General features: G+C 43.2%; 1 protein-coding gene across 1 annotated transcript; it reads right to left on the bottom strand.

Annotated features, from left to right (window-relative positions):
* Positions 1–860: 860 nt before the first annotated feature.
* Slc16a1 (solute carrier family 16 member 1) lies at positions 861–20,357 on the bottom strand. The gene is made up of 5 exons (XM_021196222.2): positions 20,176–20,357; positions 8,490–8,749; positions 6,759–6,902; positions 4,611–5,456; positions 861–2,794 (listed from the first exon to the last, which is right to left on the bottom strand). The coding sequence occupies exons 2-5, from the start codon at positions 8,704–8,706 to the stop codon at positions 2,520–2,522; spliced, it is 1,482 nt and encodes a 493-aa protein (XP_021051881.1). The 5' UTR covers positions 8,707–8,749; positions 20,176–20,357; the 3' UTR covers positions 861–2,519.
* Positions 20,358–21,695: the final 1,338 nt, after the last annotated feature.

Genomic DNA, 21,695 nt, shown 5'->3' with positions numbered 1-21,695 from the left:
GAAAGGTCTTGAAACAAAATCAGCACTCAAAGGAGCGACGGACAAGACTCAGAATGCCCATTGCTCCTGGGCCCGCTTTACAGCACAGCTGATAGCCACGATAGGGAATGAGGAAGGGACAGAGAAGGCCTCTGCTAAGTGCCACACAGGCTTCACTAACACTGACCTTATGTAAATCCAATGGACCGTGGCTTTAGCCTAGTGACAGAGCAATTGCTAGGCCCAATGCTCCTTTAATGGGAAAACTCCAAGACTAAGCAGCTAGCAAAAAGTCTAACACCAAGTTCCCGTTTCATCGCAGTTCTGGCTCAACTGTAAACTAAGAGCCCTTTCTGAAGAGTGTTGGTGAACCTGCATCATAAATCCTGGGCTCAACCCTGAGCACAGGTACACCTGTCCAGCAAATGCAGACAGACAGACAGACAGACACACACACACACACACACACACACACACACACGCATGCAGCTCAAAATTCCACCATCAACAGAGACTTTCATTTTTATAGAAGAGAAAGGGTCACAGAAGTATGACATAGCTTCACAGAAGATAAGAGTCCAAACCAGTTGACGTCGTCTGTGTAAACTTTCAAGGTTTCCTCTCTAAATTCTCACCACATTCTTACCACGACACTTTATATTGCAAGGTGGTTGCCATGGTGTCTTAAGGCTAACGGCATCAGGGGATCTCAGCTCAAGATGTGGTCTTAAAATCCTTCCCTGCTTGTCTTAACTAAAGGTGAAAAATCAACATAAAATAAACGGACGATTCAATATTAGAAAGATTAAAATAAAAATAAAAATGAAGACACAATAACATATCTCACAAATAAACATGCGGAAGAACTGTTTTCTAAAAATAAAATAAATGTTTTATTTGGAAAAAGTCAGCTTCTTACACAAGGTTTTAAATCTATATTCACCCTGTCAATTACAATGGTATTTTAAACACATTGAGCACAATTCCGTGTCATAGGTCTTATTTTTTCTGCCTCTATTCAGAAGACGTCAGGTTAAAAAAAAAAAAAAAAAAAAAACAAAACAAAAAACCCAAAACAAAACAAACCAAAACAAAAAAACACTGTAATTCCAATCTGGTCCATCTTTCCTCCTATCCTTACATTGAACCCATTTTTCTACATTTCAGGAAATTGAAAGGGTCATGAAAGTTAAGATGTGGAGGTAAGACTATGTCAAATAATCATAAGCATGATAGAAGTCCCTCTTTAAGCCGTGGTGTGTGTGGCAGGGAGGTGGGTACTTACTGAAGCCGAGCACACTCGGCAAACTTCCTCCCAATTTGGCTTCCCTGAGGCCAAAACACTGACCCTCTTGGTTTTGCAAATACTGAAAAACAATGTAAAAAACAAAAAGCACATACATTCAGTCTGTACTGAATTATCTCACATACAGCTCTAAACTAGTAGTAGTATAAATGGAACTATCAAAAATCAAGAGAAAAGGTTTCAGGGGTCAAGGAGAAGGATTCCAGGGTGCCTGTGGGTTGTGGCTCAGTGGTACAGCATGTGCGTAGCATGCTTGTGGCCCTGGGTTCAAACCTAAGAACCAAGACCTCAAAGCCCTTCAAACCCACACATACCTTAAGATTCTCATATCATAACCAAGGTTTGGGGAAATCTACACTGAATTCAGCTGATACTTGAAATACTGTATACATTAAATCAGACGTGTTAAAGAATTGTTTTGTAGATGTTAATACTAACTTTTTGCAGTTGATTTAAAAAATAGCCAATTACCTCCAACCACTCAGTGTCTCTGAATAGGAGCAAAGGTGACAGCTTAGTAGTGATAACACTTCAGCACGAGGCTGTAGTAAGCAATTGAGAAGAAGTGCCCAGCAGGTGACAGGCTGTGGCTGGAACTGCCAAGATGTTCCCAGAATTTTATGTTTCAAATTTCTTAAATATATACCTAGCAGGCAGATATGCCAGGCAACATAATGCTAGAAAAATACTTTAGTCAGTATTTTATAAACCTGCGACTTCTAACCAATACCTCTATTCATAAATGTTCTGGTAACAATGTCTGACAAAGCAGTACAAACAACAACAAAACAAGATTAAGGTTAGTTACCTCAAGCAAGCTAGTTGTTATTTTTCTTTTTAAAATGACATTTAAAACAGATGAATTCAGCAGAATGGTTTTAAAAGTTAAGGCTCTCTAAAGAGTTCTAAAAACTAAAACTTAAGGCACATATTATAATCTTCATGACACTGTTAAAAGCTAAGATTAAAACAAAACAAACAAACAAAAAGAAAATCACTACTTCTTTCCCATATCCTTTGCCAACCACTCCCTACCTAAAGCATAGTATATTTTAAATTCAGGCATTGGTAAGGAGTGAAAAAAAAAAAAAAGAAAAAATCCCACCAACGTACACCTGGTAGGTCTTCCACACAAATGTCCCCGGTCTGCGCTAAGCACCACTGGTAGAGTAGAGGCCAGCAGGATGGTTTCGGGTGTCTTGGGTCACACGCTGCTCTCTCCAGGCTTCACAAGTCAGACAGGGCTCTCCTCCTCTGTGGGGTCCCCGGAGCTGTTCAGCTGCGGCGACTGTGCTGCTTTCATTGTCTCCTTTGGCTTCTCATCAACATCGGTGCTGGCCTCGTCCTCTTTTTCTTCCCTTTTCTGCTTCTCCTCCGCTTTCTGTTCTTTGGCCACAAGTCGATAGTTGATGCCCATGCCAATGAAGAGATAGACACCGGCGATGATGAGGATCACGCCACAAGCCCAGTACGTGTATCTGTAGTCTCCATACATGTCATTGAGGCGGCCTAGAGATGCAGAAGACAAGGCTATGTGGGTAAGAGCAAGCAAGGACATCTCTCCTAAAGTGCAAGGATCTACTCAGAAAGATGCAGAGCAACCTTTAAAGAGCCCACAACACCTAAGGACCAAAAATGAACTGCAAGATTTTCTATTTATAGTGTTCCTGATTTTGACTGGCCTTGTATTTTCTATTTTCAAATTGGCAAAAATTAGCTCTTGGCAAATCTCAATGATAAAAGTCAGAGGTCACAATCCATGTTCTCACTGCACAAAGGGTAAAACTGTAATTCAAAGGAAGTTTGAGTGTCCAAGGCCACACAGATCTACTCCAGTCACCAAGGCCAAAGTTCTTTATCAGCACTTCCGGACAACACTGCTCTGTAGCCCACAGCACACTCTCAGCACCAAATCTACAGTGTATCTTCCAGCAGTCACAGAAATTCAAGTACAGCAACAGTAAGTTTCTACTTCAAGGTCACAGAACTAGTAAGGGAACACGAGGGTCTGAGTTGAGGCCTGCGCCTGCTACCTCAGTGCTACGGGAAGCCTCTCTACTGTTTGACACCAAATGATTTTGGAAAATGGCTCATCACACACATCCTCTCCCAAATGCTTGTGCGGTTTGACAGTGATGATGTCGCTTGACCAATCTGAAAGGAACTCTATATGGCTATTTTACAAACTGACAAGTGCTACAGGGAGAGGTCTGGGACCAGAATAAGGGTGTGGAGACTAGAGAAGAAGTGAGGCGTGCTGCCTCTTTTGAAGCATCACTCGAGCTGAGACAGCAGGAAGATGGACCGGTCAAGGAAAAGATGGAGAAGATCCAGGCCAAACAGCCATTGCAAAGGCATAGGGGTGTGAGCAGGAAAGCAAGGGTAGGATCTTAAGGCAGAGAGGAAGAAGGCAGGGTAGGAAACAGGTTGGAGAGACAAATGGGGCCAAGCTCTGTAGAGCCTTGGGAGCCATATTAGGGAATAGGCCACTGCAAGACAGGAGCTTGTAGAAGAGTGGTAGACATGGTAAAGAAAGGGGACAGATTAGAAAGAGTGGGGGTGAAAACTGGTATGAACTGGCAGTTCACCAGGAAGAGCTGGAAGGAGTACTATCACAACATCTGTAAGTCTGGTGGCATGTGCCTGCAGTTGAGGGGAGGACACGGAAGGGTCAGGAGGTCCTGGCAATCTTTGGCTATAAGAATTTTAAGGTAAGTTGGTTAAAATCTTATCTATAAATTAATCACCACGAATATCTAAGAGGAAGTTGGGACATTTGGGAGGATCTTGCTGTGCAGGCCAGTGCTGATCTTGAACTCACAATCATCTTGCCTCAGTGTCTAAGTGCTAGAATAACAGGTGTGGGCCATCAGTCCAACATGGGACTTTTTGGGCCAGCTTGGTCTATAGAGTTCTAGGACAGTCAGAGCTACACATTAACTTTGCTTTGAAAAAAACCAAACCAAATAAAAAACAAACACTACCCAAACAAACAAGCAAACAAAAACATTCAAAGAGAAAGTTTAGTAACCCAAGCTCTCAAATTATATAATGACTCATAAACTAAAGTAACTGAACAGAATTATCTACGGAACTGCTACTAAAATAACCCTTAGCTTTGTGAGTCCAAGATGCACAGGGGTTAGGACAGTCACTGGTACACTTTGATCCCATGGGAAAGGAAGTCTTCTACCTGACTGACTACTGCTGAAATGTGCACTATTATTAAAGTTCAACTTTCAATTGTGCTTTAAAGATAGAGATGTTTTTCACACATAGTTTTATAACCAGATCAGAACCAAAAATGTAGGGAGACATACTATACCTAAAAGTGGTGGCCCTAGGAGGACAGGGCAACATTCCACAATGGTCACCAAGCCCACAGCACTGGAGAACCTCTGGGGTCCAACGAGGTCCATCAATGTTTCAAATAATACAGAGCTGAGCCAACCAAAGGCAAATCCAAAGACTCCGGCGTAGACACAGAACCCAACGTAGGTTGTAGACAAAGGAGCAAGCAAATGGCACACTCCATTTGCAACAACAGAAGCAGCAAAAAAGTACTGGATCCGAGGTCTGATCCACTTGGTGTTGGCTGCAAGTCCCATGGACGGTCTGGCCACCATATCAACAAAAGCCAAAATGGAAAGAAGGAAGGCTGATTTCTCACTGGAAAAATCCTTACTCTTACCATAACTACTAAGAAAGACCAAAGGGGTAAAGAGTCCAAAAAACATGACCACGTTTCCAGACAGGTACAGCAAAAAGCCCCTATGGGTAAAGAGGGACAAGTCCAGGAATTTATTAATTGTTTGGAAGACTGACAGCTTTTCTCCTTTGGGACTTCCTCCAATGAGATCTGTATTTGTGTCAGATTTCCCAGCTTCCTGTAGGGATTCTTTGGACTTGAGTTTTTCTAGCTTGCCTTGCTCAGGCCCTATTGGTCTCATCAGGGATCCAGCTACACAACAATTTAGGAGGAGGCCCCCAAGAATTAGGAAGCTTCCTCTCCAGTCAAAAATATCAAAGAAAGCCTGATTAAGCGGAGCCAGGGTAGAGAGGAACACAGGGCTGCCTGCCATGGCCAGTCCGTTGGCCAGTGGTCGCTTCTTGTAGAAATACTTGCCAATCATAGTCAGAGCTGGGTTCAAATTGAAAGCAAGCCCAAGACCTAGGGAAAGAAGCAGAGATAGCATACACTGTCATAAACAGAAGTATCTCTTAAATTACTTACCAAGCCAAGACATTAGAGTAAGTGGGGCTAAAGAGATGGGCTAAGCAGTGGCTAAGGCATGTACTCCTCTTGCAGAGGACCTGAGTTAGAGTCCCAGTATCCATACTGGGAAGCTTATAACCACCTTGTAACTCCAGTTCCAGGAAATGTGGTGCTTGTGACCTGGCTAAACCTGTCTCCTTGATCCAGATATATACTATAAACCCTGTCTTGATACAGTTATATACAGTTAACCCTGCATCTTTTTCAACTGATGATATTCCTAGAATTGCCTATCTGACCCCAGCTTTCCTCTGTATGTACTGTGACTGTGTCCTTCCTTCATTCCCTCACTGCCCCAATAAGATCAACTCCTGGAACTGGGCTAGATGTGGCAAATTTTGTTCTGTCTCAAATATTGAATGACTTTAATAAATGCTGTTCATAATACATAGTTAACTGGAAGAAAATGATAACAAAAAATGGTTAGTTTTGTACAATGAAGAAAATGTGAGCCCATATATTTGAATGTTATAATATTCAACAGCTCATTTTCCTAATTTGATGACTAAATAAAAACTGAGAAGACCCTTAACCTCCCGAAGTGTCACCTGGTAGCACCATGTCCTATTGTAATAAAAGCCTATTCCTCATGGGAAAAGGAGGTGAGGGGAGAACAGCCAATGGCCACCCTTCCATGAATCACTGCGTAAACTTTATCTCACCATCCCTAGCTGTCTTGGAATTCACTCTGTAGGCCAGGCTGGCTGTGCCTGCCTCTGCTTCCCAAGTGCTGGCATTACATGTGCCACCCTGCCCTGCTACCACTGACTATTCTTAAAATGACGCAATTGTCTCTTACATTAAATTAGCAATAGCTGCATATTATTTGGCAGTAGTTTACTCTGTTTAATCCCGACATGGGGCGAGGGCAGACATAGGTAGATAAATCTGAGTTTGAGGCCACCCTGGTTTACATAGCAAGCTTCAGCCCAGACAAGACTACACAATTGACCCTGTCTGCTAAATGAATAAAACAATTTTATGTGTGTATGCGCATGCCCATGCCATGGTGTGAGAGAGGAAGGCTGCCCCTACCAGATTTGGTTCATTCCTTATACCATGGGGTCAGGGAAGAACCAAGCTTCCTTTACCCTCTGAGCCACCTCACTAGTACTCAGTGAGCAGCTCTCTAAAATGACAAGTGCAGTATCAAAAAGTGACAATAAATAAATATGAAATGAATCAGTAGCCACTCACCTCCAATAACACCAATGCACAAGTAAAGTTCCTGCACCGTGTTACAGAAAGAAGCTGCGATCAAGCCACAACCAGACAGACAGCCACCAGCGATCATTACTGGACGGCTGCCATATTTATTCACCAAGATACTGCTGATAGGACCTAGGAGAGAACCAAAAATGTAGCAGTACAAATTCCCACATTTATAAAAGAAAGGCTAAATGTGAAGGTGGATCATTTCAACTAGGAAACTAGTAAGCCAATCACCATGGTTCACAAGTCTGGCAGCTGCATTTTATGCCACTGTATCAGGCACATCTTCAAACTCTAACAAACATTTTCTGCTAGTTACAAAATGAAGTATTAAATTCACTTATTTGGAATTTTAAAAAAATTGAGTCTCACACTTCATAGATATGGACTTGAGGAACAAATGACTGTTTGAAGGACACTGGAACCTGCCAGGTTACAGCGGATACTGGATGACTGGGTTCCATCCTCACATGGTAGGGGGGAAAATCATGTTAAAACTCAACCCAAAAGCAAGGGTACTGAGTAGCAAGAGGCAAGATCTTTAGGAAACAGTTAGGCCAGAGCCTCATGAGCTTATCAAGCATCTCTCTGAAGAGTCTGAGGAACGTTATCTTTCCTCCTGCCATGTGAGGCAGCTAACGACACAAGGAACAGGCCCTTACCAGAAGCCTAGTGAATGAAAGTAGCTAGTTCCTGACATCACAGGTCACTTGGAAACTTAAGTTTACAGTCTGTATAGGACATTGATAGAATGTTAGATACTTCACAAGACAACATGGAACACTGCCAACCTGGCTAAACAAAAATACTTTGCCCCAGAGTTCCTATGAAACAACCTCAAGTTTTATGGTAGGTTTAACTTTCATGTTTAATTGTGGTTTGACATCTCCAGGTAAAATAAACATGTTTTAAATAAGCAATTTACTTTCTACATAGCCTCCACACCATGCCAAAGAAAACAAAAAGGAAAAAAGATACAATTCAAGTTTAAGTGCAGCCAAAATGCCTTTAGAGCCCACAACATCACAGGAACAAGTAAAGATTTTATTCAGCTTGTCTCTTGGGTGTGCACATGCATATGAAGATGCGAGCCAAAGGGGGGGGGTCGGTTGTCCTCACCTCTCTGTGCTTGTGGGACAAGCCTAGTCCTTAAATTACAAATTTTACCTGAGACTTGAACTATACTAATTCCAGACATTTGAGTAACTTCTTTAAATCTTGCAACTCAATATTTTTTTAAAATTTTTAAAAAAAGATTTATTTATTTATTATATGTTAAGTGCACTGCAGTTGTCTTCAGACTCTTCTCGCTCTTTTCTTCTCGCTCTGGCCCCAATGCCTTGCTGTAGCTGTCTTCAGACACCCCAGAAGAGGGTATCAGATCTCATCACAGATGGTTGTGAGCCATCATGTGGCTGCTGGGATTTGAACTCACGACCTTCAGAAGAGCAGTCGGCGCTCTTAACCACTGAGCCATCTCTCCAGCCCGCAACTCAATATTTAAAATGTTTACTTTTCAAGTATCTGGCAGAGAGAAAGAAATGAAGTTTGCTCTTCATTTCTGCTCCAAAAAGCCACAGTGGGATGAGGGCATAAGAGCTGGCAGTGTTATCAGAGATGAAAAGCACGCTTAAGACAACACTTCAGGAAGTAACACCGAGCAAGATAGTAAAATGTGCGGGCTCTGGCTGCCCAAATAAAGCGGTGGGTACTCACCTCCGGCGTACATGACAGCCAACATGATAGATGATATCCACGACACTTCACTGGTCGTTGCACTGAATATAACTTCAATCTCTTTAAAGAAGACAGTGATGGATTTGGGAAATGCATAGGAGAAGCCAATAGAAATGAAGGCTCCGACTAACACTGCCCAGCCCCAGCCTCCATCTGGGGGGGTGTATCCCACTGGCCCTCCAATCGCAGGTGGCATTTTAAGTGTAGATGATTTCCAAGATGCAGCGCAAATCTAGTATCTGAAGGATATGAAGTAGAAAAAATTTATGTCAGCAACAAAACAACCTCTACTTTCAACAATCACAATGACAAAGGAAATATCTTGTTGGGTATTGTTTCAGTCAAGGGAAGGACACATAGTGAGACCCTATCTCCAAAGTGGGGAACAAGGGGGACAACAAACCTCACCCTACAATTCCAATGGGCTGATACTCTTACTCTTATGTTTTGGTTTCCAATCTTGTTTCTTTGTAGTTTATTCTATGTGATATTAAAAAAAAAAAAAAAAAAAAAAAGTGGTTCTCTTGTTATCAGTGTTGGGTGACACTTTGTGGAAAATAAACACCACGTACTGTAAAGTGGCCAGTTTTCACAACCAAGCAAAACAAATTTCTGTCAATAAATTACATGTCAATTGTGATAACCATCCCAATTCTAACTAGGAAATCAGAAAAGCAGGAATTTTGACTGTCCATACGGGAGAAGGTCTTTTTTTTTTTTTTTTTTTTTAAAGGTCCAAGATCCTTTTTAAAAAATTGGATGCCTTAAGAGAGGATCACATGCAGCCCAGGCTGACTTCAAACTTTTATGTGTTTGAGGCTGGCCTCATACTCCTGGTTCTGCTTCTAGCTTCTAAGTGCTGGAATTATAGGGATTTAAAAAAATATACCCAGTCTTGTTATCAATGTACAAGATAATGAGTGTCAGTAACATTTGCTCATATTGCACCCCCATTCTCCTATCAGTCAGTCTGCCCCCTTCTTCCCAATCTCCATTCCACCTTCATGTTTTATGTACATGTGTACAGTGTCTAAAAGAGAAGACAAGAGAGCTGCTTTTCCTTCCTTCTCTTACTCCAGAAACCTCTGATTCCTGACAAAGGGTACTCCCTAGATCTATGTAGTTACAAATTCTTCCTTCCTTTGGGGGCCTAGCTTTCCATTGCAAGGGACAGTGAGCCCCAGTACAATACGAGATGAGTAAACTATATACTTCTTCAGTAATAGGGGTAGGTCGACAAAGACCTCAGGTACCCAGGTTCTTAGAAAATATGGCTTTTTACCGTATTTAGTTCTATCTAAATATTAAGGATCTGGATCGATTTTTTACAAACATAGCCCGGGGGTGGGGTATGGGAATCTGTTGTAGGAAATTTCATTCAGGCCAGATAAAAACATCTTTACAAGCCAAGGTTTCTTATAAATTGTACCTGACTGAATTAAAAAAAAAAAAAAAAAAAAAAAAGCTACTTAACATAGGTGTTCTGGTGGGTTTAAATCTGTGAAGTTCAAGTGCTTCAGGCACCCAACCTCTCTTTCCTTTATCTGAGCATAAAGCCACTTCTTTAAGTTTTCCAAGGAACTACTAAAACTCAGGAGTATTTACATATACGAAAACCACCTACACACAGGCAGCAGCGCCGTCTAACACATCAAGCCCTGACTAGAACAGCAGTACGTGCTGGACATGATTAAACTTTGTGCTTAGCTGCCAGCTATGGTTTGTCCCAATTAAAAGACAGCTCTAATTTTCAGTCACGAAGACTTGCCTCATCAAGTTAATAAAAGCTTTTCTAAAGAATCTAGATTTTCAACTTTTAAGTAGCTTTAGGAAGATTCACAAGTAAATGAATGTCAAAATAGGATTTTTGGGGGTGAGGGTGGGAGGAGGCAGGATAGTGAACATTTAAAAATCCCATACACAAGCTGGGCGGTTGTGGCACACGCCTTTAATCCCAGCACTCGGGAGGCACAGGCAGGTGGATTTCTGAGTTCGAGGCCAGCCTGGCCTACAAAGTGAGTTCCAGGACAGCCAGAGCTACACAGAGAAACCCTGTCTCAAAAAAAAAAAAAAAAAAAAAAAAAATCCCATACACAGATTCAACACAATTCTACCACCACCTGACAAATAATTGTTACAATTAACATAAAATTCTGATTAAAAGTCTCCATTTATACCAGCATTTCTTCTTACACAGAAGGCCTTATCCCAAAAGAAAATTATAGGACTAGAACCTTTGCCTGTAGTTCAGTAAAAAGGAACACTATAAACTTCACATGTTAAAATCCAGAGGTTGAATGATAGAGCAAAAGTTTTAAGATTTTAATCTTATAGTGTGTAGCAGCACCGCAGTTTAAATGTTATTGCCTTAAAGTAACTGGGGAGGGGGGGGCAGGACAAGTGACTGAATGGTAAGATGTGCCTTCTAAAAGCTAAGCACAGTGTGGCATACCTGCCCTCGGGGTGGGAGAGCAGAGGCAGGAGGATCTCTGCATTCTGAGACCAGTTTGGTCTACAGAGTATTTCCAAAAAACCTAGATCTACACGAGACTCTATCCCCCAAACCCAACACACACACAAATTACACCAGTGGTTAGAGACAAAGCTCAATAGTTAAGAACACATACTATTCTTGCAAAGGACCTCAGTTCAGTTGCCAACATCCACATTGGGTGGCTCATAAGAACCAGGCTAAGGAGCTCTGAGGGCACCCATCATCACATGCACATTCTCTCACACAAACACAGGGGTTGGGGGTTGGGGGCAAAGAATGCACTATACTATCAAGCCAATGTTGTACCCCAGCCCCCATACCCTGGACTCTCTCCAGAGAGAAGTTACAAAAGCCCTAGGAAACTATTCATTTCCCTGTACTCTCATACTACTTCCTAAAGGGGACAGCAGCCACATTGTGAATGTAAAAGATAAGAGAATGTATCTAAAGCTCAATGTACTTTACTAAGCATAAACTAGTTTCAGGCTTCAAATCCAGACACTCAGATCCATAAGACTGATTGATTTAACATGGTAACCTCCTGTTTAACTGTTTTGATCTAGCTTCTTGTACAAAGTGGCCCCAGAGAGAGAGAGAGAGAGAGAGAGAGAGAGAGAGAGAGAGAGAGAGAGAGAGAGAGAGACACAGAATGAGAATGAACGAATTACCTGGAACTGTATCTCATTAGCAGAATGCACAGGGCCTTGGGTTTAGTCCCAAGCAGTTACTGCCCCCTAACCCCCAACCAAAAAAAAAAAAAAAAGGGAGGGGAGCATCTATGAAAAGTAGATGACTCCTGGAGAGAGTAACAAAACACTCATCAATCACAATTAGATAATCTTAATCATTCTGCATAAAGAAACACCACACAAGCTGGGTGTGGTGGTGCACGCCTTTTAATCCTAGCACTTGGGAGGCAGAGGCAGGAGGATTTCTGAGTTCGAGGCCAGCCTAGTCTACAGAGTGAGTTCCAGGACAGACAGGGCTATACAGAGAAACCCTGTCTCAACAAACCAAAAAAAACCAACCAAACAAACAACCCCCCCCACAAAACAAAAAACAAACAAAACCACCACAAAATGTAAGCATGCCTCTACAAACTTCTACTTGCTTCTGGCTACTGAGTAGCAGGACTGAAAACATGCACCACCATGCCCAGCTGACACTGTTTTAGAACTCTACACAGCTTGATTCCTGGAATCTTCAACAAGCTGGCTCCAAAGTTGTCTCTCTTCCACATGAATGCCACAGCATACATGCCTGCATATATACATCATGCACACAGTCATACGGTAATTTAGGCCTAAATAAGAAAAGAAAATTCTGTCATTTGTGACATGGATGGACCTCTAGGAAACTTGCTGAGTAAAATAAACCAGATCCAGAAAGATAAATACTGTATTTTTATGTGTCAGTTCAAGTGTGATACTGTTCTAGTGTTTTGTTGTTTTTTTTTTTGTTGTTGTTGTTTTTTGTAAAAGACTTATTGCTAAATACACTGAACACCAACTAGGCAAGCACTCACCAACTGAACTACATCATGCCCAGCCTTTAAATAGCCTTCCTAATTACTGATGATATAAACCTCACACTATGTTGTCATTAAAATAATTACTGGGTTTTTTTTTTTTATTAGAAATATACAATTTCCAAATGAGTACCTGATTTTCCTCAAATTAGAGTAATTATTAAACCACTTGCCTCCCTTCTACTCAACTAAGGTTTCTAAGTGACAGAGAGCTAAGAGTAAGTACTATAATATAATCAGAAGAGGCTGAAGTAAGGATGTGTGCTTTTAATCTGCAAGGACTTCAAGGCGAGGTTCAATGACTTCTTTAGAGGTCCTTCCAACTGAGCTGTTGAATAGAATACTTCAATGAATGTGAAGTATATTTGCTGATGTGAACCTACTGGAAACAGGGCCAGAAAACCCAAGTCAAATTAAGACACCCATTTAATTGGTGGCACCTACACTTTCTAATTGAAAATTATTGTTAGAATTTGTGACTTAACCTGTGACATTATGATTACATAATCCTATGACAAGATCTCTCTGCTGTGTGTCTTTATAGGTCTGGCTAGCCTCACTCTCACAGGGGAACAGGAGTAACGCTTGCTTCCCCTAGGGGTGTCAGATTCTTGCGGCACTTTGACAATACCTGTGGAACTCATCAGAATACACTTTTAAACTGGGTATGGCAGGGCACACCTGTAATCCCAGTCTCTGAAGGTTGGAGGAGGAGGAGTTGTAATCTTCATAGTGAGTTCAAGACCAGTCTAGGCTACAAAGTGAGCCCCATCCCTTTTTTTTTTTTTTTTTTTTTTTTTTAAGATTTATTTATTTATTATATGTAAGTACACTGTAGCTGACTTCAGAAACTCCAGAAGAGGGCATCAGATCTCATTACGGATGGTTGTGAGCCACCATATGGTTGCTGGGATTTGAACTCGGGACCTTTGGAAGAGCAGTCGGTGCTCTTACCCGCTGAGCCATCTCACCAGCCCCCAGAGCCCCATCCTTTAAAAAACAAAACAAAAGCCGGGCGTGGTGGTGCACGCCTTTAATCCCAGCACTCGGGAGGCAGAGGCAGGCGGATTTCTGAGTTCGAGGCCAGCCTGGTCTACAGAGTGAGTTCCAGGACAGCAAGGGCTATACAGAGAAACCCTGTCTTGGAAAAAAAAAAACAAAAAACCAAAACCAAACCAAAACAAACAAAGAAACCCAAGAGTAAATGTATAAATGCATAAGAAAAATCAAAATTATATCTGTCAAAATATTTTTAATTGGACATTGTTAAGTGCTAGTGGTGATTTTGAAATGGTGCCAATTTCAATCTGTGTCTAACAGCTGATAAAGTCTGAGATTTACTAGTTTCAAAGTCGTAGGCACTAACACAACAAGCCTACACCCGTAGTTGTGATTCCAACAAATTTACAAACTACTGAACTCCACACACCTTGGAGATTAATCCTGCAGACTGGTAAGTTTAAAATCTCTGATAAGATGAAAAAATAAATAAAAAGCCCTTCCTATATGAAAATAAAAGAGAAAACTAGGTAAAAACATTGTGTTGGTTCTTAAATCCCAGTAACTGGACTAGCAAGATGACTCAGCAAGCAATGAATGCTCTTGCCACTGTGCCTAACAACCAGTTTGATCCCAGGGACCTACGTGGTGAGAATCAACTCTTGCAAGTTGTCCTCTTTGCTCCACAGGAATCCAAAAAGAAAACCTAGCTGGATGGTGGTGGTTGGTAGGCAGAGGCAGGTGGACCTCAGATTTTGAGGCCAGCCTGGTCTATAAAGTGAGTTTCAGGACAGCCAGAGCAACACAAAGAATCCTTTAAAAAAAAAAAAAAAAAAGACCTTTACTCTCCAAAATAGTTTACAAACAACATTGTGATTTTCTTCAATTTTTAAAATTTATTCAAAGAGAAAGAATGTCCCTGTGTGAAGATGTGTGTGGACACCACTCCTGTGGAGGTCAGAGGAAAATTATCCTGAGTTGGGTTCTCTCCTGCCACCTTGTGGACCCAGGAGTATAAGGCGGGTGGTCAGGCCTGCAAAGAACTGCCTCTACCAACCGACTCAAGGTTCCACTCCTTCTATTATATACTGGGTTCTATGCTGTTATAATTTGAAAGCAGAATGTTCCTCACAGGTTCATATATCTGAATACTAAGTCACTAGCTGGTGGCAGTGTTTGGGGAAGTTGAAGACCTTTAGGAGATAAGACCTAGCTAGGAGTGTGTCCTAGGGGCAGGTGTGGAGGGCTATAGCCTAGCTCAGCTTCCTGATTGGCCAGATGTGAGCAAGCAGCCTTATGCTGCAGCCATGTTTCCTGTTGCCATGCCTTCCTTACTTTCATGTGATACTCAAACCCTGGGCTGAAAGAAAGCCTGCCTCCCTCAAATGGCTTCTTGGAGGTAACTTGGTCACAACTATGAGGAAAGTAACCAATACACATCCCCAACATTGCAAACCCACAACCACCACCAACCACCAGAGGCAAAACAGAAGCATGGAAAAGATTTGCTTTTCAACCAATGATCAGTTATGCAACCTACAATACCAGAACATTTTAAAGTTTTTTTCTCTACAAAGGCTAATTCTGTCAAATCAAATTGAACAATATTATGGGCTGTAATTAGCAACAGGGTAGTAGTGTGACAATAAACAGAACTGGGTCCTGTTTGTCTATTTATGGTCAGTGATATCCTTCAAAGGCTGAGCCTTCATTACTTGGTGAAGTGAGCTCATTCTGTGACTGTGAGTGTTGGGCTTTGAAACTCTCTTTTGTATGATACTAGGGCTCGCTCTTACAGTAGATCCCTTACAGTAGATTATCTACTGTAAGATCTATAACCCATCACCATTCCTCCAAAAGAAAAAAAAAAAAAAAAAGCAGAGGAAAGAAAATGCCATGTGGTTAAGACAAATTAAAAAACAGAATTTAAAAGAGTTTAAATTACAGAATTTAAAAGATTGTAGTTATGTAGGCCTGGTTGTCCTTGAACTCGCTATAAAGAACATGCTGGCCTCGAACTCACAGATTACCTGCCCCCACCTTTTGAGTGGTTTTGATTAGGGAGATGACCAGAAACTGGTAGAGCAGTGTAGAAGGAAGAGGATGACAATCACAGAAGTCAAAGGCTATAGCTTAGTCAGAATAATTGCCTAGCACATATGGTGGCTCTAGGTTTGTCCTTAGAAGCACACAAACCAGGTATGACTTAGACAATCCTTCAGATACATAGGTTATTCGAATCCAGCTCAGGCCACATGAGATTCTGTCTGACAACAATAGTAATACCACTGAATTAATCACAAAACAATCTAAACTGGGTAACACTAATAGTAATGGAAGAGTCAGAGAGGCAAAGTTGATGTGGAAGCTACCTGTGTGTAGGAGAAGTAGGTCTACCAGGGGAAGTACTAAGATGATGTAAGTATTTAAGCATGGTTACCTGGAAGAACAGTGGAATCACAAGATTAGGGTTCCAGGGTGAAGAAGTAGAAAACAGAATAAGTATTAGATTAAACTTAAATGCCTCAGAGGTAACTGGAAAATGTAGATCAAGGCTCCACTGCTTAAAAACAAACACCCCCTCCCCAAGAACTTGAAGGGCATCTGATGACCTCAGTTCAATCCTTGGAACTCATAGAAGAGTTCACATATCATATTAAATAAAAATAGGATACAGTCTGGCATGGTGGCTTATGCCTGTGGTCTTACCACTTGGAAAGTGGAGACAGGAGGATCGTGAGTTCAAGCCAAGCCATTCTGGTCCACAGCAAGTGTGAGGCAAGCCAGGCTATCTGAGAGGGTCTCAGATGCAGACATCTGTGAGGCAGCCTAGGCTATCTGAGAAGGTCTCAAATGCAAACATGCACATATAAAGTTGGTAAAAAAAAAAATAACTAAAGTGCAATCAAATTACTGCCTTTTCAAACCAAGAGTGGGTTGTGAACACAGCCGAAAGAAAAACCATCACATGTCTTCAAGTAGAAATAGCAAACATGAAAGATACTTGATCTCCCCTCCTAAACCTTTTCTCAGAGATAAAAACCTGACTGCAGTGCTTGGTCTTCAAATGAGCTTCCAATGAGAGGAAACACAAAGGGCAGGGGATATACTAATTAGAACATGTTAAAACTATGCCAGGAGGACAAACTCAGAATCCCAAACACAGATGACAAGGGGGAAGAGGGAGAGAAAGGGCCGGTCTCTTCCAAATAAATTAGATGAGAAACCTACCTATAGGTTTTAGACAAACATATGACCCTGTTTGTATCCTTGATCAAGAAAACCAATTACTAAAAAACCTAAACTAATACATAGATATAAATATAACTTGGGGAAAATCTGAATACTGACGAATATCTGGTGATGTTAATTTTTAAAAGCAGGACAATGTGACTCCTATCTTTTAGATAGCTATGGATATAACTAAGTTAGTAAAGTTATTATTATTCTTTCATCTAGGATTTGCTTCACCAAGAAAGTAGGAAGGGATAGTGATGACACAGGAGTGACTCAACCGTCTGCTAATTAGCATTTTCCATACTTAACGTAGAGAAGGTAAAGAGGAAACAAAATAATTTCAGCTTCACCAATAAAAACAGACAAGAGGGCAGAAATGGCTTTGAATTTAATCTATGAGTTTTATAGATTGGGCAGTTCTGGTGTAGTCACAATACCTCAGGACTCCCATTGGTTAAAATGAAAATAAAAAATTTATATTTGCTCCAGCTAGCAAATTGAACCACATCCTTAACTTCACCCTTGTTTCTTTTCTTTTCTTTTCTTTTTTTCTTTCTTCCTTCCTCCCTCCCCCCTCCCTCTCCCCCTCCCCCCCCCTCTCTCTTTCTTTCTTTTCGAGACAGGGTTTCTCTATATAGCCCTGGCTGTCCTGGAACTCACTCTGTAGACCAGGCCTGCCTCTGCCTCCCGAGTACTGGGATTAAAGGCGTGCGCCACTACGCCCGGCTCACCCTTGTTTCTTATCTTCAACATTTAACTAGTCCCCTACCCAAAACCTGCTTCCTTCCTTTTCTCAAGGATTCCCCTAGGTATTCATTCACATATGGTCCCACTCTAAGAACCCCTCTAACCAGCTCTCCCCAGAGTGATACTAAAATGCAAGTCTGCCCAGCCACACTAAGCTCTTTTAACTGTTCAGTCTCTTCCTGTGTCCTCACAATGACTGAAGGCACTCCACTGGCTCACGGGCTGACACTTCTGTTTCCTCTTATTATTTTTGACCTTTCTATGCTTTAGTGTTTGATGAAATTCTTTCAGCTTCAAAAATGCCCTTTCAACCTATCACTACCTATGCCAAACCAGTTCCCACCCCTTTATCAAACTGCAGAGTAAGCAGTAGTTCCTCAGGGAGACAGGCTTATCTAGTGTTTCCTTAAATTGAGCATTTTCTCACACCTATACAAAACAGTGTTTGTTCCCATGGTAACCTTACTTTCCCCTAAACTGTTTGTTAAGCGTACTTAACTACATCTGCTTTCCAGACAGACTACAAACCCAAGGGTAAATACTAAATAATAATAATAATACCCAAGGGTAAATCCATTCTCTGCTGAATCCTAACTTCTCTAGCCACAATTTTCAGTTTTGTGTTCAAGTTCTAGATTCCTAGTCCCTAGTATGGGAAATAAAAAAAGTCAAGTAGGCATTATATGGGGACCTAGACCTTGCATGAAATGCATACTAGTTAGTTCCTGAAGCACAGTGGGGATGAAAGTTTCAAGAAGTTGGGAAAATATTAATCTAACACTATTTTTTGTCCGAGTTTATAGGTATCCAAGTTTACACCACCTTATCCCCCGCCCTGCCCCCCTTAATCTGTTTAGGATTATGTAAATCGTACAGCTAAATCTTTAAAACTCTCAAAATGCTTCTCAAACTAAGAACTTTCATATTTAACAAGGTCACAATCTGATAAGCCAACAGTATCTACTCAAACCCACAATGAAATGACTGAAATACCCTTAATTAAAAATGTACCCTAGGGCTGGACATGGTGGCAGATGCTTTTAATCCCAGCACTGGGGAAGCAGAAGCAGGTCTCTTCTTGCACTCAGGGCCAACCTGGTCTACAGAGTTCCAGGACAGCCAGGGAGACACAGAGAAACTCTGTGTTGCTTCCCCCCTCCAATCTACAGTCTTGAATTATTGGTCATTTCTTATGGTACTTGGAAGGCAAAGTTGTAAAACTTAGTCATTTTTACTTTGCTTTTTGAGAAGGGTCTCACTATGTAAAGCCTATACCTCCTGCCTGTACACCTTGGATTTACTTTACGATGGACTGCCCGCCTCTCCCCCTCCTTTTTTCTTCTCTCTCTCTCTCTCTCTCTCTCTCTCTCTCTCTCTCTCTCTCTCTCTCTCACACACACACACACACACACACACACACACCCAAGACTTGTACTTAGAAGCACCATTTACCACCTAATTAAAATAAATAAATAAATAAATGATGAATAAATTCGAGATAGTCTCTTATTCAGCTAAGAAAAACAAAAAAACCCACCCTGCTTGATTTAATTCCCATCCACCCTTTCCCAAACTCGTACAATTACTAATCTCACACGTCAGCATATACTCATTTAAAATCAAAGTAATTTTTTTTTCAATGCCGGTGATCAAACTTTGGAGCCTTAGGCATGGTAGGCCAGGCAGGTAGGTACTCATACCACTGAGCTACACACCCCCAGCCTAAGCTGAATAATGCCTTAAGATTTCAAAATTAGTTATAGGTAAAAAAAACAAAAGTAGTTTGTCACTGTGTAACTACTAGCAGTAGCCGGCCAGTTTATAATGAGCCACTGGAAAACGGGAAAAGACTGAAGTAGTAACACGTGCGTTTCCTGGTTGAGTGATCAGAAGCTAGTTTTCGTAACTGCTGGTTGCACCAAAAACGCCATCATAAAGAAAAGCTAAATGTACTCGGAAAAGGGATGTACTTGGCCCAGAAAGCGTGCTCTGACCAAATGTAAGGACATTTAAATCTGCTCCACAGGGATGCCTTGAGACCCCGTGCCCGGGGCAGACGCGCCGAAGCCACAGGTTGGACCACAAAGAGCCCCTTCCTCAAAGTTCACTCGAACCCCGCAGTCTTGTACCGGCGGTCCGCAATGCAGCTCCTCACACCACTCTAGCTAGTCACCAGGTGGGACACCGATTGGCAGACCGCGGAGGCTGGGCGGGTATGCCACGAGTCCCAAGTAACTCCCGCCCCAGTGCCTTCCCTCCGAGCAGAAGGCGGCAGGAGTGCACCACGTGAACCGGCCTCAGGTCGTCCCTCTTCCCGACCTAAGCATCTCTCCAGGCGCCTAGAGTAGGCTGCGCTGGAAGCGTCTCCCCCAAGGTCACCGGGCACCATGACCCGACTCCCGCAGCCCGGCGGCCGCCACCTGACCACGGGCCCGCAGCTCGGCCGGGAGAGACGCTGTGCCGGGCGCCTCAAGGTCCCCTTCACCCACGCCACGTTCCGGGCCACGCGGCTCCGCGCGCCCAGGATGCCGGGTCGCTCGCCCCCACCCTTGCCCCAGGGAGGAAAGTCCCCGAGTGCCCGCGGGACTCCGCGACCCCACCGGGGCACCAAGGGCACCGCGGATTCCGTGCAGCGCGCTGCCGGCTCAGCCCCGACTAACCGTTATGTGTGTCTCGCGGCGCCCGGGGTGTGCGTGACGCGCCGGCGCGGGCCGCAGTTCCTCGGAGCCGGGGGTCCCGCTCGTGTCCCCTGCCCGCCGCCGGGCTCGTTGGCTGCAGTACCTACACGACCGACCAGTCACGTCGCAGCTCGCCACTTTGTCTGGCGGGGCAGGCGCGGCTGCCTTATAACCCGCGGGGGCCGGAGCATGCGCACAGGGGGTGGAGTCGGCCTTCCCGGCCGCCGCCCCCTCCCTGCCATACATACTCCCAGCTCGGCATCTCGCGCCTCCACACGCTGCGGGCTGCGCGTGCCCGCTCGCTCGGGCGCGCGCCGGCGCCCCCCTTCCCACCACGTGACCCGGCGCTGCGGCCCGGAGACCCTGCACATCCCCGGGCGCTGATCAGCGAGCGACCCGACGGGGGAGCTGCTTTTGGCGCGTGCCGGAGACGCCATCGCGGGCCTCACCCCTCAGGCTCTGGAGGAGAAAAGGGGGGAAAACTGCCCTGAGGGCCGACCCTGAGGTGCAGAGGGTGAGGGCGATGGACCGTCGGAGTCCAGGGACTGAACAGCATTTTTGAATGGACGCTGGTAGACTCCGCTGTGGGCCTGGAACCCGGGCTCGGGGACCCGGGGAAGTTGCTGGAACCCTCCGGGCCTGTTTCCTCTCGCTACATCAGCCACTGTGGAGGCGTTAGGAAGTCTAATGTGCGATTTTACGCAAGTATCTCGTCATAGAGCCTGACCTGTGGCATTTGATGAACGCTTAGTTTAAGGACATGCCGGTCAGGAGAAACTGGCCCCGGGGCAGAGGGTGTGTACGTTGGAAACGCTGATGTGAGCATGCTCATAGGCCAGAAGTTTATGAACCCTGGATTTTGGGGACGGGTCGGGATTATGGTTAGTGGGGTTGGGACAGTTGCATGCTAAGCACTGTCCCAGAATTATCTTGTGTGATCTTCACAACCGTATGAGATAGGTGCCAAGAAGATCTTGTAAATAAGGAACCCCGGGCTTCACGAGGTTAACTGGCAGAAGTCACCAGGCTAGGAAGTCGCCAACATTTAAAGTCAAAGCTACAGAGCCTGGTGTCACAAGAGCCATTTTCGGTTCTTCACCAAGCCCAGATTCCAAAGTGTCTTGAAGTGGTAAACTAGTGAGTGTTCTTAATGACCAGGACCCTTGAGATTTTTATTATTATGAGATGGGTATTTGGTTGGTTGGTTTTGATTTCTTGTTTTGTTTTGTTTTGTTTTTTTTGAGATAGCCTCATGTGTATATAGCTCCACCTGGCCTGGAACTCATCATGTAGATCAAGCTAGCTGCGAACTAAGAGAGCAAAACTGAAAAAAAAAAAAAAAAAAAAAAAAAAAAAAAAAAAAAAAACAACCCGCCTCTGCCTCCCTACCGGTGAGATTAAAGACTGGCATCACCACAGTCGGTGTCAATATTTTTATTTGTTGAATTTTGTGTTTTGAGACATGGTCGTCTTATGTATTCTCTTGGCTGGCCTGGAACTTG

This window comes from Mus pahari, chromosome 4, assembly GCF_900095145.1.
Source record: "Mus pahari chromosome 4, PAHARI_EIJ_v1.1, whole genome shotgun sequence".
Classification (NCBI taxonomy): domain Eukaryota; kingdom Metazoa; phylum Chordata; class Mammalia; order Rodentia; family Muridae; genus Mus; species Mus pahari.
This window is presented reverse-complemented; position numbering and strand designations above follow the sequence as displayed.